At 39.9% G+C, this 24,971-nt stretch overlaps 1 protein-coding gene across 1 annotated transcript in view; it reads left to right on the forward strand.

The window, feature by feature from the left end:
* The window catches only part of MEOX2 (mesenchyme homeobox 2), a 63,842-nt gene extending 39,266 nt beyond the window's left edge, over nucleotides 1-24,576 (forward strand). Inside the window, exons 2-3 of the mRNA XM_004582473.4 lie at nucleotides 7,548-7,720; nucleotides 23,164-24,576. Of these exons, the coding sequence (XP_004582530.1) occupies nucleotides 7,548-7,720; nucleotides 23,164-23,388 (398 nt within the window). The 3' untranslated portion in view covers nucleotides 23,389-24,576. The remainder of the gene's footprint in view (nucleotides 1-7,547; nucleotides 7,721-23,163) is intronic.
* Nucleotides 24,577-24,971: the final 395 nt, after the last annotated feature.

Consider the following 24,971-nt stretch of genomic DNA (forward strand, 5'->3'; position numbering starts at 1 on the left):
CACACTATTGTTCACTCCATCTGGATGCTAATTTGGCATGGTTCTGTCTGAATGCATTTAGGGAGACGATGGAGGTAAAAGGTGACATTCATCTTACCTGTCCCCATCTACTGTTAGTTTTATAACAGATGGATGAGACAGTATTAAAATGTGATTCCTGCATCCCTCCTTTTAAGTTGAAATTCACTTAGATCCTTAGAACATGTCTTCTTAGCATCATACTTGAAGTCATAACTGTAACCAAATCTGAAGGTTTCAGACTTAGCTGGTTGACACTAGGAACTCAAGGATGCAAAAGCAAAACATCAGAAGTTTCAGTTACCTGGACTCTGTACTTGTCCAACACTTGAGCTCAGAATTCGGGCATGCAATCAAATCTTTGCACTCTGAGAAAACTTGTCTTCCATAATAAAGATAACTCTATGGCAGCTCACCCGTGCCCGTGTGTGTTACTCATGCTGCTGGCCGACTCTGTACCTCACTGCTAATCTGTATGTTACGGTATGGTGTTTTGTGAAAATCTGGTGCTTTTGGCCCCTTTGACGGTATCAATTTGAAATGTCACACAGTTGCTGTAGCTACTCTCAAGTTACTTATTTTTACTAATTGGTGGCAATAGCTTCTTGGCCACCATACACCCCTAGAGTTGCAGTGGTAAAATATAACTGCAAGGTACTTGCCACGAAGGGCAGGATAGGAGGTGAATGGAGCACAAGCATGGAGGTTTGACTCCATTTCATGACCTTGCTTCTGACCCGATGCTTCTGCTGGAATAAATGTAGACATGGAGGCCAGTATCATCTTTATCCACCTCTAACAATGGAATCACTGATGAAGAAAGCCTCCGTGTAGTGGCAGGAAGTATAGACACTAACTGAAGGAACAGAAAGGATTTTTGGAAACCCACAGAGGCATATCTTTTTTTTTTTAAGATTTATTCATTTTATTACAGTCAGATATACACAGAGGAGGAGAGACAGAGAGGAAGATCTTCCATCCGATGATTCACTCCCCAAGTGAGCCGCAACAGGCCGGTGCTGCGCCGATCCGATGCCGGGAACCAGGAACCTCTTCTGGGTCTCCCACATGGGTGCAGGGTCCCAATGCACTGGGCCATCCTCGACTGCTTTCCCAGGCCACAAGCAGGGAGCTGGATGGGAAGTGGAGCTGCCGGGATTAGAACCGGCGCCCATATGGGATCCTGGGGCTTTCAAGGCGAGGACTTTAGCCGCTAGGCCACGCCGCCGGGCCCCAGAGGCATATCTTTTTAAACTGCAGTGGTCAGGGGAATTGGAATAGGTTTTTGTAGATCACAAAGCCTTCCTACTCCCAAAAGAAACACAAAACAATACTTGAGAAGTTCTTTGTTGTCAGGCATAATCCAGACACATGTGCATTGTGTGCGTGGACAGAAAGCCACGATCTCATTGCAATTGATGATTTTTTTCTGGAATGTAGTAAGAAACATGGAGTTCACTGTGAGCATCTTTAGCCAGTTGCTAAACGTAGAAGTGTGTACCAATATACACAAAGTTCAGGTGTATCCAGAAGACCTACACTGTTAATGTTTCTGTGTTAGGTGTACTAAAGTTTGTGAAATGAGAATTAAATCTATGCTAATCTGAATGAAGGTTTTTATTTACATTCTCACATTATGTGTCTGTCCTGTTTTAAAATGTTTGACAACTCATTTTTGTATTAAATGCATTTCAGATCAGTAGTTACACACATTTCATGTATCTCACCTGCTAAAGCATCAAAAGGCGGTCTTAGCTGTTGGGCCCCTGCCTCCTACCTGATAGATGGAGCTCCAGGCTCTTAGCTCAGCCTTGCCCAGCATGGACCATTGAGGCCACTTGCAGCGTGAATCAGAGGATGGATGGAAGGTTTCTTTCTTTCTGTCTCTTCTTTGTGTAATTCTGCCTTTCAAATGAATACAGTAGATTTTTTTAAATGCCATCTAAAAATATTTAGATTTTATAAAGCATGTTCAGTCTTCATACTTTCCCCCTTACTTGAACTGCATGATTTGTTTTATAAATTAACCATTTGTACCGCTAAATATTGATACAAACATGTTTGTTACATTTTCATTTAATTTGTTTTAATAACTGATTTCATATGTATATATGTTCGCATCTATGTGTAAAACCTAAGAGTATTGGGAGGAAGTTAAGTTGGAAAATTAAAGTTGAAGGGGCATTACATGAAATGTATGGCTACACGCAATAATCTTTGAATATAGACTACCAGAACATTCAGTGTCCTTAATCAAGACAAATGGCTTATCATTTCTAAATGATTCAGCCAAGTCATTTAATCAGTTACAGAATCTAAGAAACAGAATCTGTCTTCAATTTAACTAAAATGGGAATTAATCTGATTTATATAATCCCCAAGAGTGTATTAGACAATCCCATGACTCATCACGGAAGTGGTGGACGAGGAGTCTAGCTATGGGAAAGCAGAGCATCTACCAATAAAAAACAAACAAACAAACAAACAACCCAAAAAACACTGGTCTAACAAATGAGAAGAGTTCTGCATTTTGAAGACAGTTGTCCACATTGTATTCTAATGTCTGTAGAATTAATTTTTGTGTATGGAATTTAGCTTGGCATTGTAAAACAAACTAAGGCAATAGCTGGACTTCTTAAAAATCAGAAGTGCAAGAAATAATGCAAGTTTTAGGGGCTATGCCCTTCTAGATCTAGCTGAGTGGTTTTCAGTCCTGCTTTCCCAGCTTCGGAGCCTCACTTGTATAATAGACACATTCACTCCTAATAGTGCCTCACCATGACTGTGGTTCTCAAATATGGAGAGTGGATTGGCAAGGGGATTTAAGAATCCCTGGGGAACGTTGTTTACTTTGAAAAAAAGGGGGAAGAGAAGCTGAAATATTCACTCATTAAGTAGCTAGAGTAGCAAGTTGGATCAATGCCCATAAGAAGGCAATTTCCCGTTTAAATGTGAAAATGACTAGCATCAATAGGATTATTCTATGCATTTTCCTGCCTCCGTCCACAATCCCTGTGCATATAAAGGTGGTTATTAGCTTCCTCTACCCACAGACCTGTGCAGCCTTGTTAATAAATAACAGAATCACGCTCGTTTTGAATAGCTGACAAGACCTTGATGCATGAAGTCCAAATGGACTAAAATGTGCTGAGCCTTAGCATTCATTTTTTCCTTCAGAATATGAAATAAGAATTCATTGTAATCTAAGCTGTATAGATGCCCCATTACATTTTAATATTTTGCAGACATGGGTAAATTATATTCTTCATTTCAGTAAGTTAATAAGTTTACTCAGAGTAGCCAGAAATACACTCAATCAGACTTCATTATTTTTTCTTCTGCTGAAAAGTATTGCGTCCTGCTGGTGGACCGACTGAGTCCCCCTCATGATTTGTCCTTAATAAAACATTATTATCTTTTGGCATCCCCTTGCACTGGGGGAAATAAAAAGTCACATGTGGAGAAGTTCTAAACACCAGACAGACACGATCCTTGGAGAGCAATTTTTATCCTCCACGGAAGTAGTGCAGACTTCATCCATTAGCATAACTGTGGGGAGCAGAAGATGGGGGACCTGGAGCTGTGGGATCTACCTGAACACCTATGTCAGCAATCCCTCCATGCGGTTGAGAGTGTGAGGGTGCCCCCACAGGTGCATTAAAGGACCTGGGAGGAAAAGCATCAATTGTCATATTTTACCTTGGAATGTACTGTGCACGTGGTGGAGGTTCTGATTGTGGCTTTAGGGAAGAAGGACTCTCAGCACCTACCATTTGGCACAGACAGCGGGAGATTGAAGGAATCACAGGGCGGTTTGGCTTTGGTCAGAACAGCTGGAAAGCAGATGGAAGCTGAGGTGAAATCTGCCAAGAGCCTTGTCAGTGGCTCCCACCCATTTTCCACCAAAGAATAACTCTCCAGGTGATAAAAGGAGAGGCCTTCAGGTCAGCAAGTGATCCCGCCTTTGCAAACTGTGAAGCAAAAAGCATGAAGATCAAATCAGAACGATAGGAAATATCAATCCAGAAGAGCCATTCCAGGGAGAATGTTTTGAATAAAACGGTGTAAGGATGGTGCGTGTAAACCACAACAGGACGGTTGAGACTTGGGATGCAAGTGTCTGCTGATGAATGGCACAGCCTGCCCCAGCTACCCTGTCTCCTGGTAGGTGACGATGCCAGAAACACCCACCCACCCACTCTCTGTTGTGTTCCTTAGAACTGAATCCTCCTGTGGTGGCTGTCAGTGCGCGCTTACTTCACTGGAGTCCCTGAATTCCGTTTGTGAGCCATAGCAGTTTGAAACTTGAACACACACTAATTGCTTTTGAATTGGAATGTAGATTTATAGTGTGATTTTTGTCGAAACCCTGTCACCAGACGTCTAAGCTTCCTGTTGCGTGTTTTGAGTTCAAATGAGCACCTTCCAGGTGTCCATCCTTCCGAGCAGAGGGCCACATTGTGTGTGTGTGTGTGTGTGTGTGTGTGTGTGTGTGTGTGTTGTGGATGTATGGCATCTACAAAGTGCTTTCAATTTTGCAAAAGTCAGACGAGGTCTGTTTCAAAGAAACAAAAATAAATACCAGTGAATAGGCTTTGCTCCATGTGAATTTGTTCATTCATGCTTACATAAGGGAATGGCCAACCATGAATCATTCGAATTGAATTGCTCATGAGGAGGGGAAAGGCTCTGGTTTCACTGTCAGTTTGCAGAGTGCCCGGGTTCAAGAGGAAAAGTGCACTGTCTTCACATAGAGAATTACAAGATGCAGATTGCATGTACGCAGTGGCTCCCAAGCTGGCAAAAATTCTTTGGGTTCACATGAGAATGTAAGTGGCTGTGACAGGGGCTTTGTTATCTGGGACTTCTGAGCTGGGGCTAAGCTTGCTGTCCTCCAGACAGACGGTGAAAATGTCGGAGGGGAAAAAAAAAATCAGTCATCAGGGGAAATTTTACTCAGAAATGCTGCTCCTCCAGGGTGGATGCTGGCAGATCTGCTGTTCCGGGAACGTGGAGGATTGACTGCAGTCCCCACAGGTGTCTTGGCCTACGAGAGTGTGACACATCATCCATTATGTCACTCATCTGATCCCTGTGCCTCCCTGTGAGGTGCCAGCAACCTGTGCATGACAGATCACAAAACACTATTGTGCTGCATGGGAGCGGAGAGTCTCAGGGCAATGGTGGCACGCCCGGTGCTGAGGTCGGTGAATGAGGAACACCTCCCAGCAGTGCCAGTGCGCTAGGCAGTGAAATCCACACCACGACCCCACAAGAGTGGAAGTCACGACCACTGTGCTAGGAGGTTGGTGCATGCTGTGGCTGCTGCTGTTGCTGCTGCTGCTGCTGTGAGACCAGAACTTTTTCCAGTCTGGCTCACTTAGACTCTGGCGGGAGGCAGGACAAATGTGTTTACATTGCTGTGCTCATCTGGTGGATTTCCATTTTGCAGGACCCTCTTTCTTTGAGCTGCATCTCACCAACCACCCCCCACCCCAGCCACCACCACCACCACCACCAAGAAGACAGGAAGTAAAAGAGTTAGTAAAAGAAAAAAACATTTTTTTTGTACTTCTTGGCATAATGAACTTCACCAGATGGAAAAACAAATGTAATTGAAAAGATCACTTAGAAGGCATACCATGTTACCATTTTCATTCTTTTATGGCCACTATTTAACCAAGATTTTACCCTATTTTTTCTACATTGCCTTTCTCCTCTGGGCTCAGAGAAGGGCGAATTGTCTGTCTCCTTGATTCAGATGCCTGTATACAATCCAAAAGATGATTATAAACCAGGAATAAATGTGCCTTTTACCTTGGATAGGTTGGAATTTCCCTGAGGATAAGTTAGACCACCTGAGTATGATTACTTTTTACCTGGTGCTATGTGGGTGGTTTTTACTCCATTATGGACACACAGCTTATTGTTTGGCATATTAAGAATGCCTCCTATCCCTCATCTCAGGTAGATGTTCTGTGGAAACTGTGTTTTAAACCTTCAAAAATAATGATGGAAGGACATGATCCAAATAAATGTTGTTACTTAAAGCTCTTTTAAAAGTAATTAGTTCAAGGATATGCAGAGTTACAGGGAGGGAGAGAGACAGAGAGGGAGTGAGAGAGAGACATGTTTTCCATCCACTGATTCACTCCCTAAATGGTTGGAATACCTGGAGTTGGACCAGATTGGAGGTTGGAGACTGGAGCTCCCTCCAAGACTCCTACGTGAGTGGCAGGGCCTAAGTACTGAGGCATCATCTGTCAGTTGCTTTCCCAGGTGAATCAGTAGTGAGTGGCTGTGTATTAGTTGGGACTCAAAACCCATACTCTTGGGATGCAGGTGTCAGGCAGCAGCTTAATCTGTTGCATCACAGTGCTGACCTCTATTCTTATTTTTCTTTTAAGTATTTTATAAGATTTGGCATAATCAGATAGGTTATTTAGGTATTATTCATCTTATGCTTATTCATATTCTAGGATATATAAACACAATTTTACTTTACACCACAATGGAGTCAGAGTGATGCAAAGTGATGCAAATTGAATAAAAGCTTTTTTTGCTTTTGTGATCTCAGGGAGATCACATCTAAATAGAAATCAACAGGATAATAAGTACGCACATACATTTGCATATGCTCAATTTGAGCCTGAAATTCAGTTGTACATTTGCTGAATGCTTGGGCTGTTCTCATGTTCATGTACTACATTAACATTTTTTGAATGATCATGTTCAAGGGGTCTGTTGTTCTAAGAGCTGTTTAAGTTCCAGCATGCATTGCAGTCATGCCATCTTGGAGAGCCACTTCAAGTCTATCTGCTCATCTCCTTCCCAGCCAGCATCTTGCTAATGCTCCTGGGAAAGCAGCAAAAGTTGAGCACCAAGGTCCCTTTTGTCTATGTAAGAGGCCCAGATGGAGTTCCTGGCTCCTAGGTTTGACTTGACGTACTCCAAAACCTTATGGTCATCTGGGGAATGAACTAGAGAATAAGCAATCTCTCTCTCTTTTTCTCTCTCTCTCTCTCGTTTTATTTCTCTTAGTGTGTGTGTGTATTTTCTTGTTGGCTTTTCAAATGCATAAACAATCATTTAAAAGGCTTTCGACCATGCCCTACTGCTTTCCCAGGCCATATGTAGGAAGCTGGATGTAAAGCAGAGCAGCCAGAACATGAACCAATATTCATATGACATCCCGGGTTTTGTAAGCTGAGGATTTAGCTGTTGAGTCATTATGCCGGACAAAGTCCAACTTGTTATTTCATTCTGTTACAAACAATTAAATATGGTACATGTTTTGTAAGAAAACGTGACAACTCTCCAATAGGTTGTCAGTTGCTTGAAGGTAGATGAGACAACTAGGGAACATGTTGCACGCTGTGGAGGTGAGAGCAGCCTTTATGCCTCTGGTCTCCACTTGTCTCAAGTCTAGCCCCTATACCTGGGAAAGCAGTTAGCTCAATCACAATGAATGCCATGACTACATGTGTTTGAATGAAAAAGTTGGTACCAGCAATTCTTTTTTTTTCCAGATTCCCAGGAAGGAAATTACAAGTCTGAAGTCAACAGCAAACCCAGGAAGGAAAGGACAGCTTTTACCAAAGAGCAGATCAGAGAACTTGAAGCAGAATTTGCCCATCACAACTATCTGACCAGGCTGAGGCGCTACGAGATAGCAGTGAACTTGGATCTCACTGAAAGACAGGTAAACCTGGGCATTGCCACATGGCACTGTATTCATGGCATTGGTTCGATGATCCTCTCTTACCATTTTAAAATATCTGGACTTGTAGTTCTTCAGTATCTAAAGGGAGATAAATGTACTGTTTTGTGGTGAAGGATTTTACTCAGCAAAATGGAAAAAGGAAAAGATCAATGAGTTATTCTTTTTGGAAATAAGCAACTGTATTGGTGTAGTTTGAAGGAATTCTGCATTGTGTAATAATAATCTTCCTGTATTTAGTGGGAGGGTGCGGAAAATATCATGTGACATAATGATGACACACAGAAAGGCTATGTCCTTTCAAAAATCTCTTCTTTGTCATGCAAGAAAATTGAAAACCTCGTAGTTTCCTCTGTTGGTCAGGATAGAGTATGTCACGTTACAGTATCATAGTATCTTTCAGTCCTCAATAGCACAGAATGAACATGTTCACTATTTGCTTAGTCTACATATACACCCTCAGGTGGAGAGCTGCTGCGGATCACTCCAGAGCAGTCTGGAACATGTGGTGCTCTGAGAACCTCACGGGGTGAGAAGAAACTGTTAGTTCACTCCTGAACACTAGAACCCTCTTAGAGGCAATGACCTGCCTTCAAAGTTCCTTCTGAAATCATCAAACAGTGTTTTTAATGGGCGTGAAGGCTGGAAAATGATGGATTGTTCACAAATATTTTTGTCCCGTTACCTCAGATATGCTTCAAATTGTCCTGGACCCAGTAATCTAACATTCTGCTACTAGCTCAGAGAACATTTTGAAATGATTAGAAGCCATGTAGTTCTCAAATAGTAACACTTACAGAGTATTTTGACGCTGACTTCACATTAATTGCTTCTAAGACCGTCTTCTTAAATTTTGTTTGAAGGACAAAGGATTTCCTGCAGAAGTGCCCCCAGCACACTCCTCGTAGGAGCTCTTACTTGCCCTGAAATAATCTAGCCAACCGACGGTTAACAGTTATTACGCTTTAGCAAAACATTCCTGAAGGGCAAATGCAAACATCTTTATGGACAGTGCAGTTATGATTGGCACTGTGAGACCTGGAGTCTCATTTCCTCTTTCGTTGGACACACCTCCCTGAGGGATCCCACTGGGACCAAGGAAGTATCAACAGGGTGTGGACATATGAATGTGTGTCTTAGGCAAGTGAGTTGTTTCATCTAATTTCTAAAATCATCATCTTTCCTTCTGTTAGTTTTATATCTTCGCTTTGGTAGGTTGATTCTGGGTTAGGTGAATGCTAACAAAAGGGACACTTTCATGTGGTTTTATACATTGCCAGTTTATATTTTATTAAATATTATGACTAGTACCTAATTTATGGAACACAACATTTCCCACTCTTGAACTTCACAAAGTTCCCTCTGTAAGTGAACAGCATTTGGCATGCTGGGAAGTCTGATCTGAAATCTACATCATTAGACATTTCTTCTACTTCCTCTCTGTGTGTAGGTGTATTTCAGAGACAAAGAAAGAGAGTAGGCCACTTGTTTCGCTGTTTTTCATTTCTTAAAAAAATTTGTTGTTTATTTACCTATTTGAGAGAAAGAGAGAAAGTTGATGCTATTATTCTTGTTCAAGTCCCATGTATATACAATGACCTTCCTCTAGTGGCTGAAGCTGGGAGCTAGGAATTCATCCAGGGCTCCCTTCTGGGTGGTCGAACCTCATTTCCTCAGGACATTTTAGTTGCATCCAGGGTCTGTGTTTGCAGGAAGCTGGAGTAAGGATGGGAGCTGAACCCAAATTGGAATATAGGCATCTTAACCCACATCATAACCACTAGACCCAAACCTGTCCTGTGCTTTGTTCCTGCATAATGATATTTGTAACAGGGAACCAGATGGTAGGAGGGCTGCCAAATGTTGTCCTTACGATGAGGCAGCACATCATGGGAAAGGTAACTATATTGTGTACAAAATTTGCAGGGAGTCAGAAACTAGAGTCTGCTTCTTCATGTTCGGAGTGATGGCGCAGTACTGCCCCCTCAGTCAAGAACAAAGGTGACACCCTCTGCATGCTATCTGGAAATGGTCTGTGGTTTTCCTAAGTGGCAAATCATACAAGAAAAATTTCACTTTTGTCCAAATAATTCCTTCTGAAAAGTAATTCGATCAACTTAACTTGAGGGCTGTTGAAGGTATTTCAGATATTTACTTACTTTTTTGTCCTAAGAACACAACTAAAAATAACTGTATTTAAAATTATATTTATATACACACACCCATGCTCACGCAATTTTAGTTGCTTTTTTGGAAATCTGTTTTCTTTCTTTTTAAAAAGAATTTACCTATTTTATTGGAAAGGCTGATTTATATAGACACAAATATCTTACATCCTCTGGTTCACTGTCCATATGGTCACAACAGCCAGAGCTGAGCTGATTCAAAGCCAGGACCAGGAGCCAAGACCAGGACCTGGGATCTTTTTCCAGGCCTCCCAATAGTCCTAAGGCTTTGGGCCATCCTCCATTGCTTTCCCAGGCCACATGCAGGGGTCTAGATCCAAAGAGGAGCAGCCAGAACATGAATCAGCACTCATATGGAATCCTGGCACTTGCAGGGTTAAGATTCCACTATTCTGGGAATGACGTGATCTGCTGCTCACATAAATGAAACTAAATTTGCTAACATGACCCAAACAGATCTTTGAGAAGTCATTTCTTCTTCATTGCTCCTGGGAATACTTCTACCAACCCTTGAAAAACCTCAGGCTTAGCTTGGTAGAAGATAAAATCACAGCCAATAGCAGTTAACTTTCTCAGCTGGAGCCCAAGCAGCTCAGAGTCTATTGACCAGCTCCTTGAGGAATCCAGATAGCGCTGGCAGTAAAACTCACCAAATAATTCCAGTCCGAATCTGACCCACCTGACTGTGGGTAAATTAAGGTCCAGTATGCATTTGAATCCAACGAATGTTTAGAGTGGTTTGTTACACAGCAACAACTTAGCAGCATGACAATTTACAAAGGATTTCCAGGGCCCACATGTTGGCTTTATTAACTACTCTTCCCCTGAGAGCCCAGGATTTTATTTAAGCCTCCTGTGTGAATGGATAGCAGGGACCCAGATAGGTCAGCAGGGAGCTGGATTGCAAGTGGAGCAGACAGACTGGTATCAGCACTCATATGGAACAGTCAGATTGCAAGCTGCGGTTTAATGCACACTGCTCCAGGGTGTGGACCCCATGGCACTTCAAGAGATAGGATCTCGGTGTTTGAATCTTAAACAGATACAAACACACAGACCGCAGTGTATCAATTCAGTCTCTTTGATTTTTCATTAATGACATACATGCTCGTTTATGTAATCTGTATCTTGTTCTTGAATGTGATTGTTTGTAGTTTTTCCACTTGCAAAATATTCTAACTACCGGATAGATCTCTCCCTCTCTCTTTCTCAGTAACTTTGAAATAAATAAGTAAACTTAAAATATTTTAATGACATATGCGTTTCTTCTTTGAAACAAATAAATACACCTCAAATATTCTCACTGCATATGCATTATTTTTATTTGCATCCTGTAAGACAGACTTTGAAGCAATGTGATTGAAGGAAAGAACTCAAGCATACACACAGATGGACATTGTATCTATCCCATGCTATCTCTGAATAGGGTCCTGTGAAAATGAAAGAAATGTTTGTCTTGACTTGCCCAAAGTTTTTCCAGTTTAAAATTAGAAGGTAGGATTTATATCACGTATATGGTCAAATAAATGTTAATTCATATGATTCCATAATGGAATTTGTTTAGAAAAATAAATTCTCTTAAATGACAGCTAACTTTAAAATAGGCGCTAGTACTTGACATTCTTTCGTTTATAGGTTTGATGTGGCTCTCTGTGAAACATGCATCCCTATAGCTGATGCCATGTCTAGCTTGCTTGCCCAATTTATTCCTATCATCCATTGACATAGGTGCTGCCCATTTTATAATGGGTCTTAGGTGTGCTATTAGAAAGATTTGTTTTAATTATTGGGCTTAAATTAAAAAGAATGAAGTGAGCTATTTAAATTCCTAATTATCTCTCAGTAGTGGAAGTTTCAGAATCCCTACTTTAGAAGTAATTATGAAATCTCTCAAAGAAGGCCAACTCTAAGACTGTGTTTTCCTCTATGGTACCTCTGGCCAAACTAAAAGAAAAAAAGGGGGCGGGGGTCCTCCAAGCCCAGCACAATGGCGCAACTTGCTAATCCTCCCCCTTCAAGCACTGGGATACCATAAGGACGCCGGTTCGTATCCTGGCTGCTCCAGTTCCCATCCAGCTCCCTGTTTGTGGTGTGGGAAAGCAGTGAAGGATGACCCAGAGCGTTGAGAACCTGTACCCATGTGACAGGTCTGGAAGAGGACCCTGGCTCCTGTTTTCGGATGGAAATGGATGGAAGTAGATAGAAGATCTTTCTCTCTGTTTCTTCTTGTCTCTGAAAATCTGCCTTTCAAATAAAAACATAAAGAAAAAAAAAGTTCATACCAAAAACTAGCTTCATTTTAGCACATAAAAAAGATATATGTATAAATATATATATATATACACATAGCAATGGAACTAACCTTAGAGCACAGATGAACTTTCTGTCTTTGAATCATAAAATCATAAAATTGCATTGTGGAACAGCTACCCCTCTGGTCATCCTCCACCCTCTAACTTAAAATTTCTGGTGTATGACATATTCCTCTATATTCCCCAAAAGCCACAGCTAAAATTCTTCAATTGGAAAGGTCACCTAAACTATTTTGAAGAAACATTCATTCCAAAGCCCCTCCTATCCCAAGACATTTTGGAGTCGGAAGAGCCTAGTATCTATCTATTTTTTTTCTCATACAGACAAGCTTGGAGGAGGCTCCCACCAGATTTCTGGTATCTCACAGTGGGAAGAAAGAGCAAGCAGCTGCCTGGGAGTGGTGAAATGCACATTTTTGTGTGGAGTTGAGGCTGCCAAACAGAGAGGAGTGGGAGATCACTGGGCTTCACAAAATCTTTTCCACCGAGCTAGTCAAAGGTGCAATATTGCAAATTTGTAAACCAGCAAAGATAGCCAGAATAAATACCTCAATTCCTCTGCCAAGATAAATGGAAAATCCCACCTAGTTGGATCATATTCCCTTAGTGGAAATGAGAGGGATTGTAACTTGGTTGTTACTCATAAATCATTTAGTGGCCCCATGCCAACTATTTTCAAAATAGCCATCCGCTGTTTGGATGACGATAAGGGAGGAAGTTTTATTTGTACCTCACAAACAATGGTTTGCCTTTTCATCTTTTTTTTTTAACAGATTTATTCTCCCTCATGGGTTTATTTTGTAAATTTCTTCAAACACAATTAGTTAATCTGTGGTCTCTGTGGGCTGACATATTGTCCATTCACATTAATTGCAGACCACCTGTCTGAACAATAATTTTATAATCATCATGCTTCTTTTTAACAGTAGAGTATTAATTAGGTCCTCTCCTTGCTTAATGATTGGAGTGCCAGCTATTTTGAAAACCGAGTGTGATTTGATTCCAGTTGGGGAAAAGGAGCTCACCTGGAAAGGAAGAGTTCATGATAACATACGAAAGGTAGTCTTAGTTTACAATAAAGTAAATATTCCTGACAGTGCTGTTTTTAAGAAGCAATGCTTTTGAATAGGTGTGATGAGACCTAATTCGCAAACCAAAAACTATCTTAGCTGCACACACACACACCCCCCACACACACACACTTCTAAAAGATGAGGAATAGTAAAGAAACAATAATATTAAAGAAAGATTTAGAGACCTATATTCCAAAGCTATTTTCCACTTATTTTCATGTATATTGTCTTATAAAGTACAATAAGAAGGAATACATAACTGGCTCATAACCACTTATAAACATAATTCACATTTTCAATGCAAATATTCAAATATTCAAATTCAATGCAAATATTAAAGTTTGAAGTAAGAGAGAAAACATTTTAGAAAAGCAATGCCACATTCACATGGCATTGAGAATAAATAACCTATTTTCTTTTAAAATGATATTCTCTCTCTAGAATGATAATGGAGAGACAAAGATATACAGATGGAGGAAAGCCACCTAGATGTAGAGATACAAAGATAAAGTTCTCTGTTTACACATACACAGCCACATATCTGCATATGTGGGTTTAGTGCAACAGTCCTTATAAAATGAGTTTGTGTTTAGAAAAATTGAAATGTGCTCTACTTATTCTTGTTGTAAAGCATTCAAGCCAAGGGTACCTATTTCCATTAGTCTAGTAATTATTCCGATTTCACTCACACATTTCTTCAATAAGCATCCAGCACATTAATTGCAAGTTGCCCATCAGTTTCTGAAAGCTCTCATGAGTCAATCTAGAGCATTGCATGGGGGCTAAAGAAGGGGCTTTGGCTGAGAGTGGCCACTTCATTTTCTTCTTTTCTGAACTAGCTTTCTACACTTTTTTTTTCTCATGTCACGGAAAGAATTCTAAAATGAGAGGTTTCCTCCAGAGCAATTGGGGTGAGCTCTTATAATAATCTTGGATATAAGGAAATAGTCCTTACATTTAATAAATGAAATGACTAAGAAAGTGAAGGCTCACATATTTTCTTTTAAAGAACTTCAGAAAAAATCAGAATCTCCTAGTTTAAGTTAATTTGGATTGAACCATAATGTGTGGTTAATTTTTGATGGTTCTTTTACTAGCATCATGAAAATTGCTGTGCTTAAATATTTATTTTTTAATAGGGTTACCAATTATATTACAATGTCTGTGTGAAAATGAGGATAATGAAGGCAAAGAGGTTATTTCAAGGAAATGGAAAGATATACAGTAGTCATTCTAAAAATAACTAGTCTTTTTAAATTGTTGCTGTTATTTGCCATGATACCTACCTTGTAGCTCTTGGGCTTCACCCCTTTTCCTTTGCCTTTTATCCATTCTCATTCACCTTCCCCTTCTCTTCCCATTATTCCTAAATATTTATATTTGATAGGTATTACTGAGGTGGTGGGTAAAATAGAGCAAAACTAGATGGTGGATACACCTGTTAATTTTTGTTTAAAGATTTATAGATTGCTATTGGAAAGACAGATATAAAGAGAGGAGGAGATAAAGAGAGAAAGATCTTCCGGCCACTGATTCACTCCCCAAGTGACTGCAAGGGCTGAAGCTGAGTCGATATGAAGCCAGGAGACAGGAGTGTCCTCTGGGTCTGCCATGTGGGAACAGACTCCGAAGGCTTTGAGCCATCCTATACTGCTCTCCGGGCCACAAGCAGAGAAAGTTGGATGAGAAACTTAGCAGCCAGGCCATGGACAAGTGCACATATGGGATCTCAATGCATGCAAGGTGAGGATATAGCCAGTGAGCTAGTGTCCTGGGCCACATCTGTTAATTTAAATGATACATATTAATATTAATTTTCCCAATTGTACTATCCAAGGGATTAGACAAGATGATGAGTGAGTAAGAGCTGTTATTCTAGTTGATTCAGCAGTTTGAAAAAGGCAGGAATTGGCCCTACACGGCAGTCTAGTGGCAAAGTCCTCGCCTTGCATGCACCGGATCACTTAAGGGCATGGGCGCTGGTTTGTATCCCGGCTGCTCCACTTCCCTCCCGGCTCCCTGCTTGTGGTCCAGGAAAGCAGTAGAGAATGGCCCAGAGCCTTGGGACCCTGCACCAGTGTGGCAGATACAGAAGATCTTTTTCTCTGTACATACTCCTCTCTGTACATCTGTTTGCAGTAAAAAGAAGTAAATCTTTCAAATAATAAGAGAGAAATCAAGTGATGACTTAGAATACATAAATTTCATGTCTCAATATTACTATTTAGGAATTTTGTAGCACAGCACAGGGAAAATGATTAATTTAGTTTTGATATTTTACATAATTTATACTTAGGTAAATGATATTTCATTTAGGATAACACAAAGAAGTAAGCATTTTTTTTCTCCTTGTGCAAGAAAAACTATATTAGAACTAGTGAGTTTTCATTGTAACTGAATGTTAATGAAATATGTCATTTGCATTAGCTTTCCTTAGGTGAGACAAAAAGGGAATAATTTTTTTTTCCTTTTACTGTGACTGTGACATTGTTAAAACATCGGGTTAATAGGGACTGATTGTCTAGCAACCTCGCTTATCGCATGAATCATTACTCTGGGTTCAGTTTTGGAAAGAAGAGTGAGATTCCAAAAGACTGGTTTTTAAAGATACCTGGAGATTAACGCTTTTTGTGAAGAATTTTCGTTTATCACTACAAATGGGTTATTTTTTCTTCAACATGTTATCTATGCAGGGATGACAGTAACTAATGAATACCAAGTTTGCTTAAAAACACATGGTGGGTAGGCATTTAGAAGTGAAGATTTCCCTTGGGACACTGGTTTCAAGCCCTTGCTCCGGCTACCTGTGCCAGGCAGCATGTGAAGACTCATTGAGTCTCTTGCCATACACTTGGGAGATGCCAACTGAATTCGTAGCTTCTAGATTCAGCCTGTCATAGCCATGGCTGGAGCTAGCATTTACAGAGTGAGCTTCTGGATGAGAGAGAATTCTGTCCTTCTGTGTGTGTTGTGAGTGTGTGTGTTGTATGTGTTTCAAATAAATAAGAATGTAAAATAAAAAATGGAATGGTAAAATACGTAAGACTACATTGAGGGGCCTAATTTCCAGACCCATTTGCAGAAAAAAAAAGGAGCTTCAGAACTGAAAATGACAAAAACTGACTCCCCACACCATGACGTTTGCACTCAAATCAAGGCTAAAAGCTAGAGGCCACCCAGTAAGTGGGGATTCAATTATTAGCCACATATTCTCTGCCTACACCCCTTTCAACATATATCCATATACCCATAGTCTCCATACAAAAAGGCAAATCCTCAGACTGCAGAACGCACTTGACTTTAAGACATTTCTTGACAATAGCTTAAGGATTCCTTCCTTTAGGCAAGTATAAATCTACTCTTGCAGGCAGAAAGAGCATAGAGGCTTTCTTTCACCCATTTTTCATCCTTAACTTGAAACATTCCCAGTTCTCATTCTTCACTCTGACTCTGAGTTTGCTGATGGAACAAGTAGTTCAGGTGAGTGGTCGTAGCACTTGTCGACATTGGGTTGACTGCATCATCTTCCAGGGCCAGATGTAATTTTTGAGATGTGATTCAGTCTGAAGATTGTCTTTGCACAATGATTCTTTGCATGTTTTCACATCTTAAAGATGTGAATAAATATTGGTTAGGCATTGTCTACAATGTTTCAAGTGCCCAGATAAAAATGGAAACAGTTGGAGCATTAACTCTACAGATTCCAGATGTGTAGAGACATCTGGTTGTGTCACTGAAAATTTCAGTTTTCATCCAGATGTTTGATGCTATGGCTGTTTGTTGCTATAAAACTCAGACATTTATGTTACAATATAAATATGGCTTATGACATTATGTAGATTCAATTTCCCATCAATCGAATTTACTGCAGCCACCTTAGGAAAGCATGAGGCACTGCAGATTCGTATTGTATTGTATTTCATTCTATAATCTAATGTGAAGCCTAGGAGTGCAGGTATTGTACACACTAAATGAAAAAATGTTTTTGATTCTAACTCATGCAAACAAAGTTGCAAAGGAAACAAAGGCTTTTTGCAATAAATAGTCATGATTGGTGATTACTATCTTTCTGTTTACTTAAGAAATAATTTGATCTTCTAAACAACGTAAATGTTAAATACTTGATTAAAGAAGAAAAAGTGAGATTTCTTCCTCGAATGCTCTGAAGGGTAAATTCTATAATTGAGGATTTTAAATATGCACTGCTATGTAGTGTAACTATTTTATTATGTTGATTTTATTGAAAAATTTCACCTGCATACACAGATATTAACATAAAAGGCTTGGCTTCTATATCTTTGATTTCATTAATAGCAGCATCCCTATGTTATTCATATTTTGGGATGAATTTTAGTTGTTTAGCATACTATTTAACACAACATACTTTATACACAGTCTTAACTGCAAATCTAAGTTTGAGATAAAGAAATATTTTCCAAAACCCATGCTTAGCCAGTGCTTTCCAAGAAAGTTGTAACTCACAAGATACAACTGACTTGAAGCCCAAATAAAATCATTGATGTTCATAAAATGTACCATTGCGTATATTTGGTCCTGCTATATTTAAGATATTTGGAATTCAACTTCCTGAAACCCAGGGCTCTGCTCTAGGTTACTGAGGAAAACAATACTGAAGGCCCACAGCCTGCCAACTACAGTAAGGAGGTGAGGTTCCCAAGGGTGATCCCTGGTATAGTATAAAGCATCTGACGGGCAGAGGGCATCCCTGCAGTTGTATAAAGATGTAAAAGCTCAGGGATGTAGCACTCTCGACCATCACTTGGACCTCTGGGGTATCTCTTCTCAAGGGACTCTGAGTGACACATGGCAGAACAGTAAACATATTAGGGAAATGCTGTATAACCTGGATTAGAAGCCACCCCTTACCTGGGATAAAAGCTTCATGGATTGTCATCTGCCATGCATGATATGCAAGTCTCCCGACTGAGTGCCTGCGTGGAAGTTTACATTTTGTTTATTTTTGCATTCTTCACTCAAATGCTTCTCTTGTTTTATCTATCACAGTGCTGGTAACTGGACATTTAGTAACATCTTGAAATATTTGGATAATTAGAGATTAAAAGTCACCAAGGAAATGTGGTTTCTTTCATTCTCTATAGCTTATGTAATTTTAAATTCAGAATATTGCATTAAACACACACTATGTGACAGATTTTACTAAAAATAGTTAGAATATTTACTTGGAAAATGAAATTCAAAAGCATCTTTTAGATAAATACAGAAAAAGATGTCAAAAAGTTTGTGGAAAATAGAATTAAAACTTTATCTTTGTAAAACAGTTTTTGAATACAGTGAATACTTTTTCTGTAGCATGCACTTTCTATAAACATTTTCAAGCTGTCCCTCACATCAGTTGTCTTAAAAACAAAAGTGGAAAGACATTTTTCATCAATGAAGCTGAATTAATAAAATGACGCTACATTGAATTATAAAGTTTCGTCATTTAGAAACCTACCATGATGTCATTGTTTTATTAGCAATATTGATTTATAATGTGAAGTTATTTCAAAATGTGTTTGCTCATTTTGGGCTGCTGATAAAGAAACATGTTCAACCCATATCTTCTTCCTCTTATTTTAACTCACTCTTTTCTTCTTAGCGTATTTGAAAAGAATTCTGGATGTGTTGACTTTAGGTGTTCTGCATTTGTCTTTCTATTTTTCTATAAGATGTATCCATCGTGAATCATCTTTTTTGTTCCATTACTTACTTTGTGGCTCTTTGGTATCAAGAATGCAGTGTAATCCTTAAAAAAAAGAAGATACAAAGTTCTAGAATTAATGTAAAATCATCAAATATGCCCTGTCATATAAATATGTATATATAAATGTTTATGTGTATGTTTGTGTATGTATATTCTCCTAGTATGTTTGTATATATGGATTGTATTTTCAACTATGATACCTGCTTTTAGGAATGGAAAACAATGGCATGTGATGTGCCCATGTTAAGCCAGCTCTTGGGATGCCCACATATTAAAAACTGCCCGGGCCTCAGTCCCCTCTCCACTTCCTGAACAACTCCCGGTTAATGCTTACCTTGGGAGACAGCAGGTGGTATCTCAATTACTTGGATCCCTGCACCTCATGTTGGAGCTGCAGATGGAGTGCTTTGTTCCTTGCCATGCCTGACCATGGTGGAGTTTACTGGACATTCAGGGAGCGGACTGACTGAGGGTTTCTCCTTCTCTCTCTTTCTCTCAAATAAATAAGAACAAATACATTTAAAGACATTGAGCAGTAACATTTCCCATGGCAAGACAGAAAACAAACAAGGTAAGAATTATTGTGTTTGAAATCTAAAGTGGCATTTCTAGAATCCTGACCATATACTTAGATTTTCTTCCATTACAGTTGCACATGGCAGGTGTAACCTGGTATTACAGAATTACCGTACCTTCTTTCCTAGGGTTGGGGAACTCTATTCCCCTCATCAGTTTCTCTGTCAAGATGATTTTGCCTGAACATTTCAGTTTTAGTGACAATGATTATGATGATGACGTACATGCTCTTTTCCATCTGGAATTGTCAATGGAAGAAAATATCCCTGTGGAGAATCTTGGAAGCCTCATTATTCCAATATTGCAAATATGAAAATTGAAGCAGAGAAAAGTGCAATTTTCTCAAATTCACACAAAAACTCAGAAGTGAAGCCAAGAGTAGGCCCCAACTCATGTGGAATAGATCTACTGTAACCTGTGCTGTCAGACTGGCCCCGTGATTAGGCTGAGTAGTGTAATTACCTGAAGGACAGGACAGGAAAATGGGGCCACATTTGCAAACTCAATTACAACCAAGTGGGAGAGTGACCCAAGGGACAGTAATCATGAGGATGGCACTCATATACTCCATGTTCCTGAAAGCTTTAAAAACAGGAGTTTGAGAAATAATAGGAAGCAAAAAGAAAATACCAGAACCCTGAATCTGGAGGCAGATTAAGTCCTGGGTTTAAATCCTGGCATCTTGGTTTCCATCTGTGAAATTTTAGTCATGTCATAAAAAATTTGCCTTAACTTGCTAATTTACAAGACAACACCTAGGGAAATGATCTTAGAAATAATGTAAAAATACCACAAGCATGGTGTGTGTCCATCTCTAAATGGTTATAGAATTAAAGCAGGGAGTGACCCTTTTGATTGGTAAGGATTAATAAAACATGAATGCCAACACTGGCTTTTTAAATCAATGTTTTTATTGTGTCGTATTATGTTTATTTTCAAGTAGGCTATTGCATGAAAAGCTGATAAAAGATACCCAATGGCATTAAGAAAACCAGTGAAAGCAGGGGCAATACAGAATTGAGCTCTCAATTTCAATATGTCTTTGGAAATGTCATACAGTTCTCTTTACATTTTCCTTGGCACTGAGTAATAACAGAAACTGATATGGCTTGTGATATGGAAATGCAGAATATTCTCGACATTTTTGATGCTGAAAAGTAAAATGGAGCATCCTCACAAGAGGCACAGATGTGTTACACAGTTACAGTAGGAGCAGAGACAGTGTAGCTTTCTCACAGGTAAAAACTGGCAAAGCTGCAGAACAGCATGCAATAGAAAGCTATGCAATTGTGAGGACATCAAAGAGTTCAGCTACAGAGGCAGCTTTGTGGGACAAAGCCTAATGCCACTGTTTGTAAACAGGATTGAGTCCTGGTTGCTCTGTTTCAAATTCAACTCCCTGTTCATTTGCCTGGGAAAGCAGCAAAGGATAGCCCAAGAACTGACTTCGCACCATCCACCTAGCTGCTCACCCACGTGGGCTCCTGGGCTCCAGCCATACTAAGCCCTTCACGGTTGCGGCCATTTGGGAGGAAGGAGTGAATCAAGAGATGTTTCTAACTGTCTCTGTGTCGCTGTGCTTTTCAAACCAATAGAATAAACCTTTGGTGGAGGGAAGGAGGGCAAGGGGTAGTGGGTGGAATAAAAATCAGAGTGCACACAGAAAAGCACACCCTATCATTTAATTTTTATTTCATGAAATTTTGGAAACCCCTTCCCATGTGGAAACTTGGTGTCAGACAGAGATGATACAGCAGCACTGGGAAAATGGTCCAATAAAGATATCTAGAATAACTTGTTATCAATGCAGAATAAAGTAAATATGTTAACTTTCTACTTTAGGTTAAAGTTGGTGCTTCGTACTTCGGTCAATTTAGTTTGAACAGCAAACCTTAAAACTCTTGGAAGACCTGAGAGAATAGGTCTGTGACCTCAGCAGAGAGTAGTTTTCAAAATCTCTAAACATAATAGAAAATTATGTCTATAGAAATTGTCTATAAATTTACATGCATTAAGATTTTCTTATTCTCAAGAAATACTCCAAGAATAGAATGTGGAAACCAGGACAAATTGAGAGAAGATAGTAGACTTCATATAACTGAATTAGCACTTAGACATATTTTAAAACTATGAGCAGTAAACCTGATTTTGATAAAGAATTCAGACTCTACTTCATGGAATTGGAATGTTGTCCCATCCAGCAGGACAGTCAACGGGGGTCGCAGAATGTTCTCTTAAAAAATAGATTTATCTATTTATAAGGGAAGGAGGAAGAAAGAAGTCTGGGTAGAGAAGGAAAGGGAGAGGAGAGAAGAGGAGAGGAGAGGAGAGAAGAGGATAGGAGAGAGAGAGAAAGAGAGAGAGGTTTACTTCTGGTATCTCCACTCTGGTGGCCACTTGAGTAGAAATGTCTCATCATTGGCTGTTGGTAGCCATTGGCTTTTCAGGCACATTAGCTTGGAGCTGGGGTGGAGACAAAGCTAGCCAGGACTCGAACTGGTACACCAATATGGTACACAGAGGTTCCAAAGTGGTACCCCTGAGCCACAACACCAGGCACTGGCCATAAGCTTTTTTTTTTTAAAGATTTATTTATTTTTTTATTACCAAGTCAAATATACAGAGAGGAAGATCTTTCGTCGGATGATTCAATCCCCAAGTGACCACAACGGGCTGGTGCTATGCCGATCCAAAGCCAGGAGCCAGGAACTTCCTCCAGGTCTCCCACGCGAGTGCAGGGTCCCAAGGCTTAGGGCCGTCCTCGACTGCTTTCCCAGGTCACAGGCAGGGAGCTGGATGGGAAGTGGAGCTGCCAAGATTAGAACCTTGCCCATATGGGATCCTGGTGCGTTCAAGGCTAGGACTTTAGCCACTAGGCCTCGCCGCCGGGCCCTGGCCATAAGCTTTTAATGATGCTTTACTTCAGTAACAACAGAAAGAGCCAACTAAAAACACAGTGGGAATAATATTTATGGTTTCTTTGCTGGAAGCAATGCTGAAACAGAAACATCCAAATGTTGGCAAAAATCTGAGTCAACTTGAAGTCATGTCCTTGAATGGTAGGGCTACTCAACGGATACAACTTCGAAAAACAGTTTTTCCATGAGTATGTTAAGATGAACATTCCACAGAACTCCAATCCATTGATGAAACTTGTGGACACACACCTAGACAGCTCCCTTTGCATGTTTATCAGGGCCCCCAGGCGGTGATAGCGGCAAATGCCATGGACATATCTTGAATGGCAAGGTTTTTCTTGTCTATTTCTACTTATCATTATGATTCGTCTTAAATTTACAAAGGAAAAATAGACAGGTGGAGATGTAATGAGTCTTCTTTGTTGTAAAATACAAAAGGGTCATGATTGGCACGCATCCTCTGAAAGTGTTCCAATTACTGTCATCTCCCAGCAACCTGAGGGTTTCTGTGCTTCCTCCTCCTTCTTGGTGGATTCATGGAAGCGTTGGAGAAGCTGTTTCCTCGGTGACAAGGTGAGAGAGCGTCCCGATCTAACATTCTGCTCTGCTTTGTGTGCTCCCTTCCCTTGCTCAAGGTTAAAGTGTGGTTCCAGAACAGGAGAATGAAGTGGAAGAGGGTGAAAGGAGGCCAGCAAGGCGCCGCTGCACGTGAAAAGGAACTGGTGAACGTGAAAAAGGGAACCCTCCTCCCTTCGGAGCTGTCGGGCATCGGGGCGGCCACCCTCCAACAGACCGGGGACTCGTTAGCCAACGACGACAGCCATGACAGTGACCACAGCTCGGAGCACGCGCACTTATGATACGCACAGGCGGGACTAGCTCTATTCTCAGGAAAGAAGTGTCGTGGTGGCAAGCCTTATCCAACATGGTTTACATAGAGCGATGCTTGTGGCTGTGGTTTCTAATGTTATTAAATGCAAACGTCCCGTGCCTGTTTCTCATGATGTATAGAGGGCTTATACCAAGTGCCACTTATTGAAGATGCCTCCGGGAAGATGAGAAGGCGACCTTGCTTTGAATATTCCAAATGTTTAAGTTCATGTGTATGACAGGTATGCTTGCTTTCTTTTCCGTGCACTGAAAAGCCAATGGCTACCAACAGCCAATGATGAGACATTTCTACTCAAGTGGCAGCCAGAGTGGAGACACCAGAAGTAAACCTGATTGAAACATGCCAGGTGTTGGAGTTCACGTGTATGACAGTGGGCAGGTATGTGTTTTTGCTTGCACTGAATTTTTTTTTATCCAGAATAAACCATAAAACATTTTATCCCAAACAGCCACAGTGCCTGAAATCACTCAAGTGGATTTTTAAAAAAAAATGTATTTTAACTCTGTATATATTATCCTTAAGCCATTTTCCTGTCTTCACTAATCCTAGCAAATCATTCATATTAGTCGATGGAAATAGGCCCTCACAATGCCAGCCAGACCTGTTTCCTGTCTTTTTATGCATTTTGTCATCCAGAGAAAACCCGTATGTGCTTACCTGTGTACAAGTAGAAAGAGATACATTAGCGTCTGATAAGACATAATTCTGTACCACAGACAAAACAAATCTTATGTTGCATTTACTATCAACTGCTGCTACCACATTATTATAAAACTTACCTAGCTCCTCTTCAATTCTTCCTATCTTATAGCCTGAAAAAAAAAAAATAGGATCATAGGCAAATCAGTTACCTTGCAGAATGAATTTTGTTGTGGCAGACATTGTCTGATTTTATTATTATAAAATGTTGACTGTTCTGAATATGACTTAATAAACAATCAAATGTTTCTTCTGCATTGGCAATAGTGTCAGAAAAGGAGCAAAGCAGACTGGATCCTGCAAGGGGAGAGATGAAAAAAATGATGAATGTCTTTAAATTCCGTGAAAATTCATTATTTTTTCCTATGTGATGTATTCATGCAGACAGCAATCTTTGTATTTTGTAAAAAAAAAAGTTTAATAAATGATCCTTTGTAAATAATTCTGGTGTCCTCACTGTGATTTGTTGAACTTGAGCAGATGTTCTTAACCACAACTAAGAGTATCCCAAGCCAACTGCTCTTGCTAATTCAAGTGAACAATTGATACAGTTTTCATTTGAGAATTTTTTATTATGGAAGGAAAAAAATGAGTTCTGGGAAGATTAAAGAGAATATAAAAACCACCATATATTAAGCATGTTTTAAAACTTGAAGAATATGGCTAATCAATGTATGCTTTATGGATCAAGGAGAAAAAAGGCAGCATTATTCAACACAATGAGCTAAGTAAAACAGTCACAGATCTTAACATTTATATTTGACACATGTGAAGTGATCTAACAGTGATCCAGAGTCTTGGATGTGATCCAGCAGCTAGATAAGTAAATTAGAATCATAGTTCCAATGAACA

This window comes from Ochotona princeps, chromosome 20, assembly GCF_030435755.1.
Source record: "Ochotona princeps isolate mOchPri1 chromosome 20, mOchPri1.hap1, whole genome shotgun sequence".
Taxonomy (NCBI): Eukaryota; Metazoa; Chordata; class Mammalia; order Lagomorpha; family Ochotonidae; genus Ochotona; species Ochotona princeps.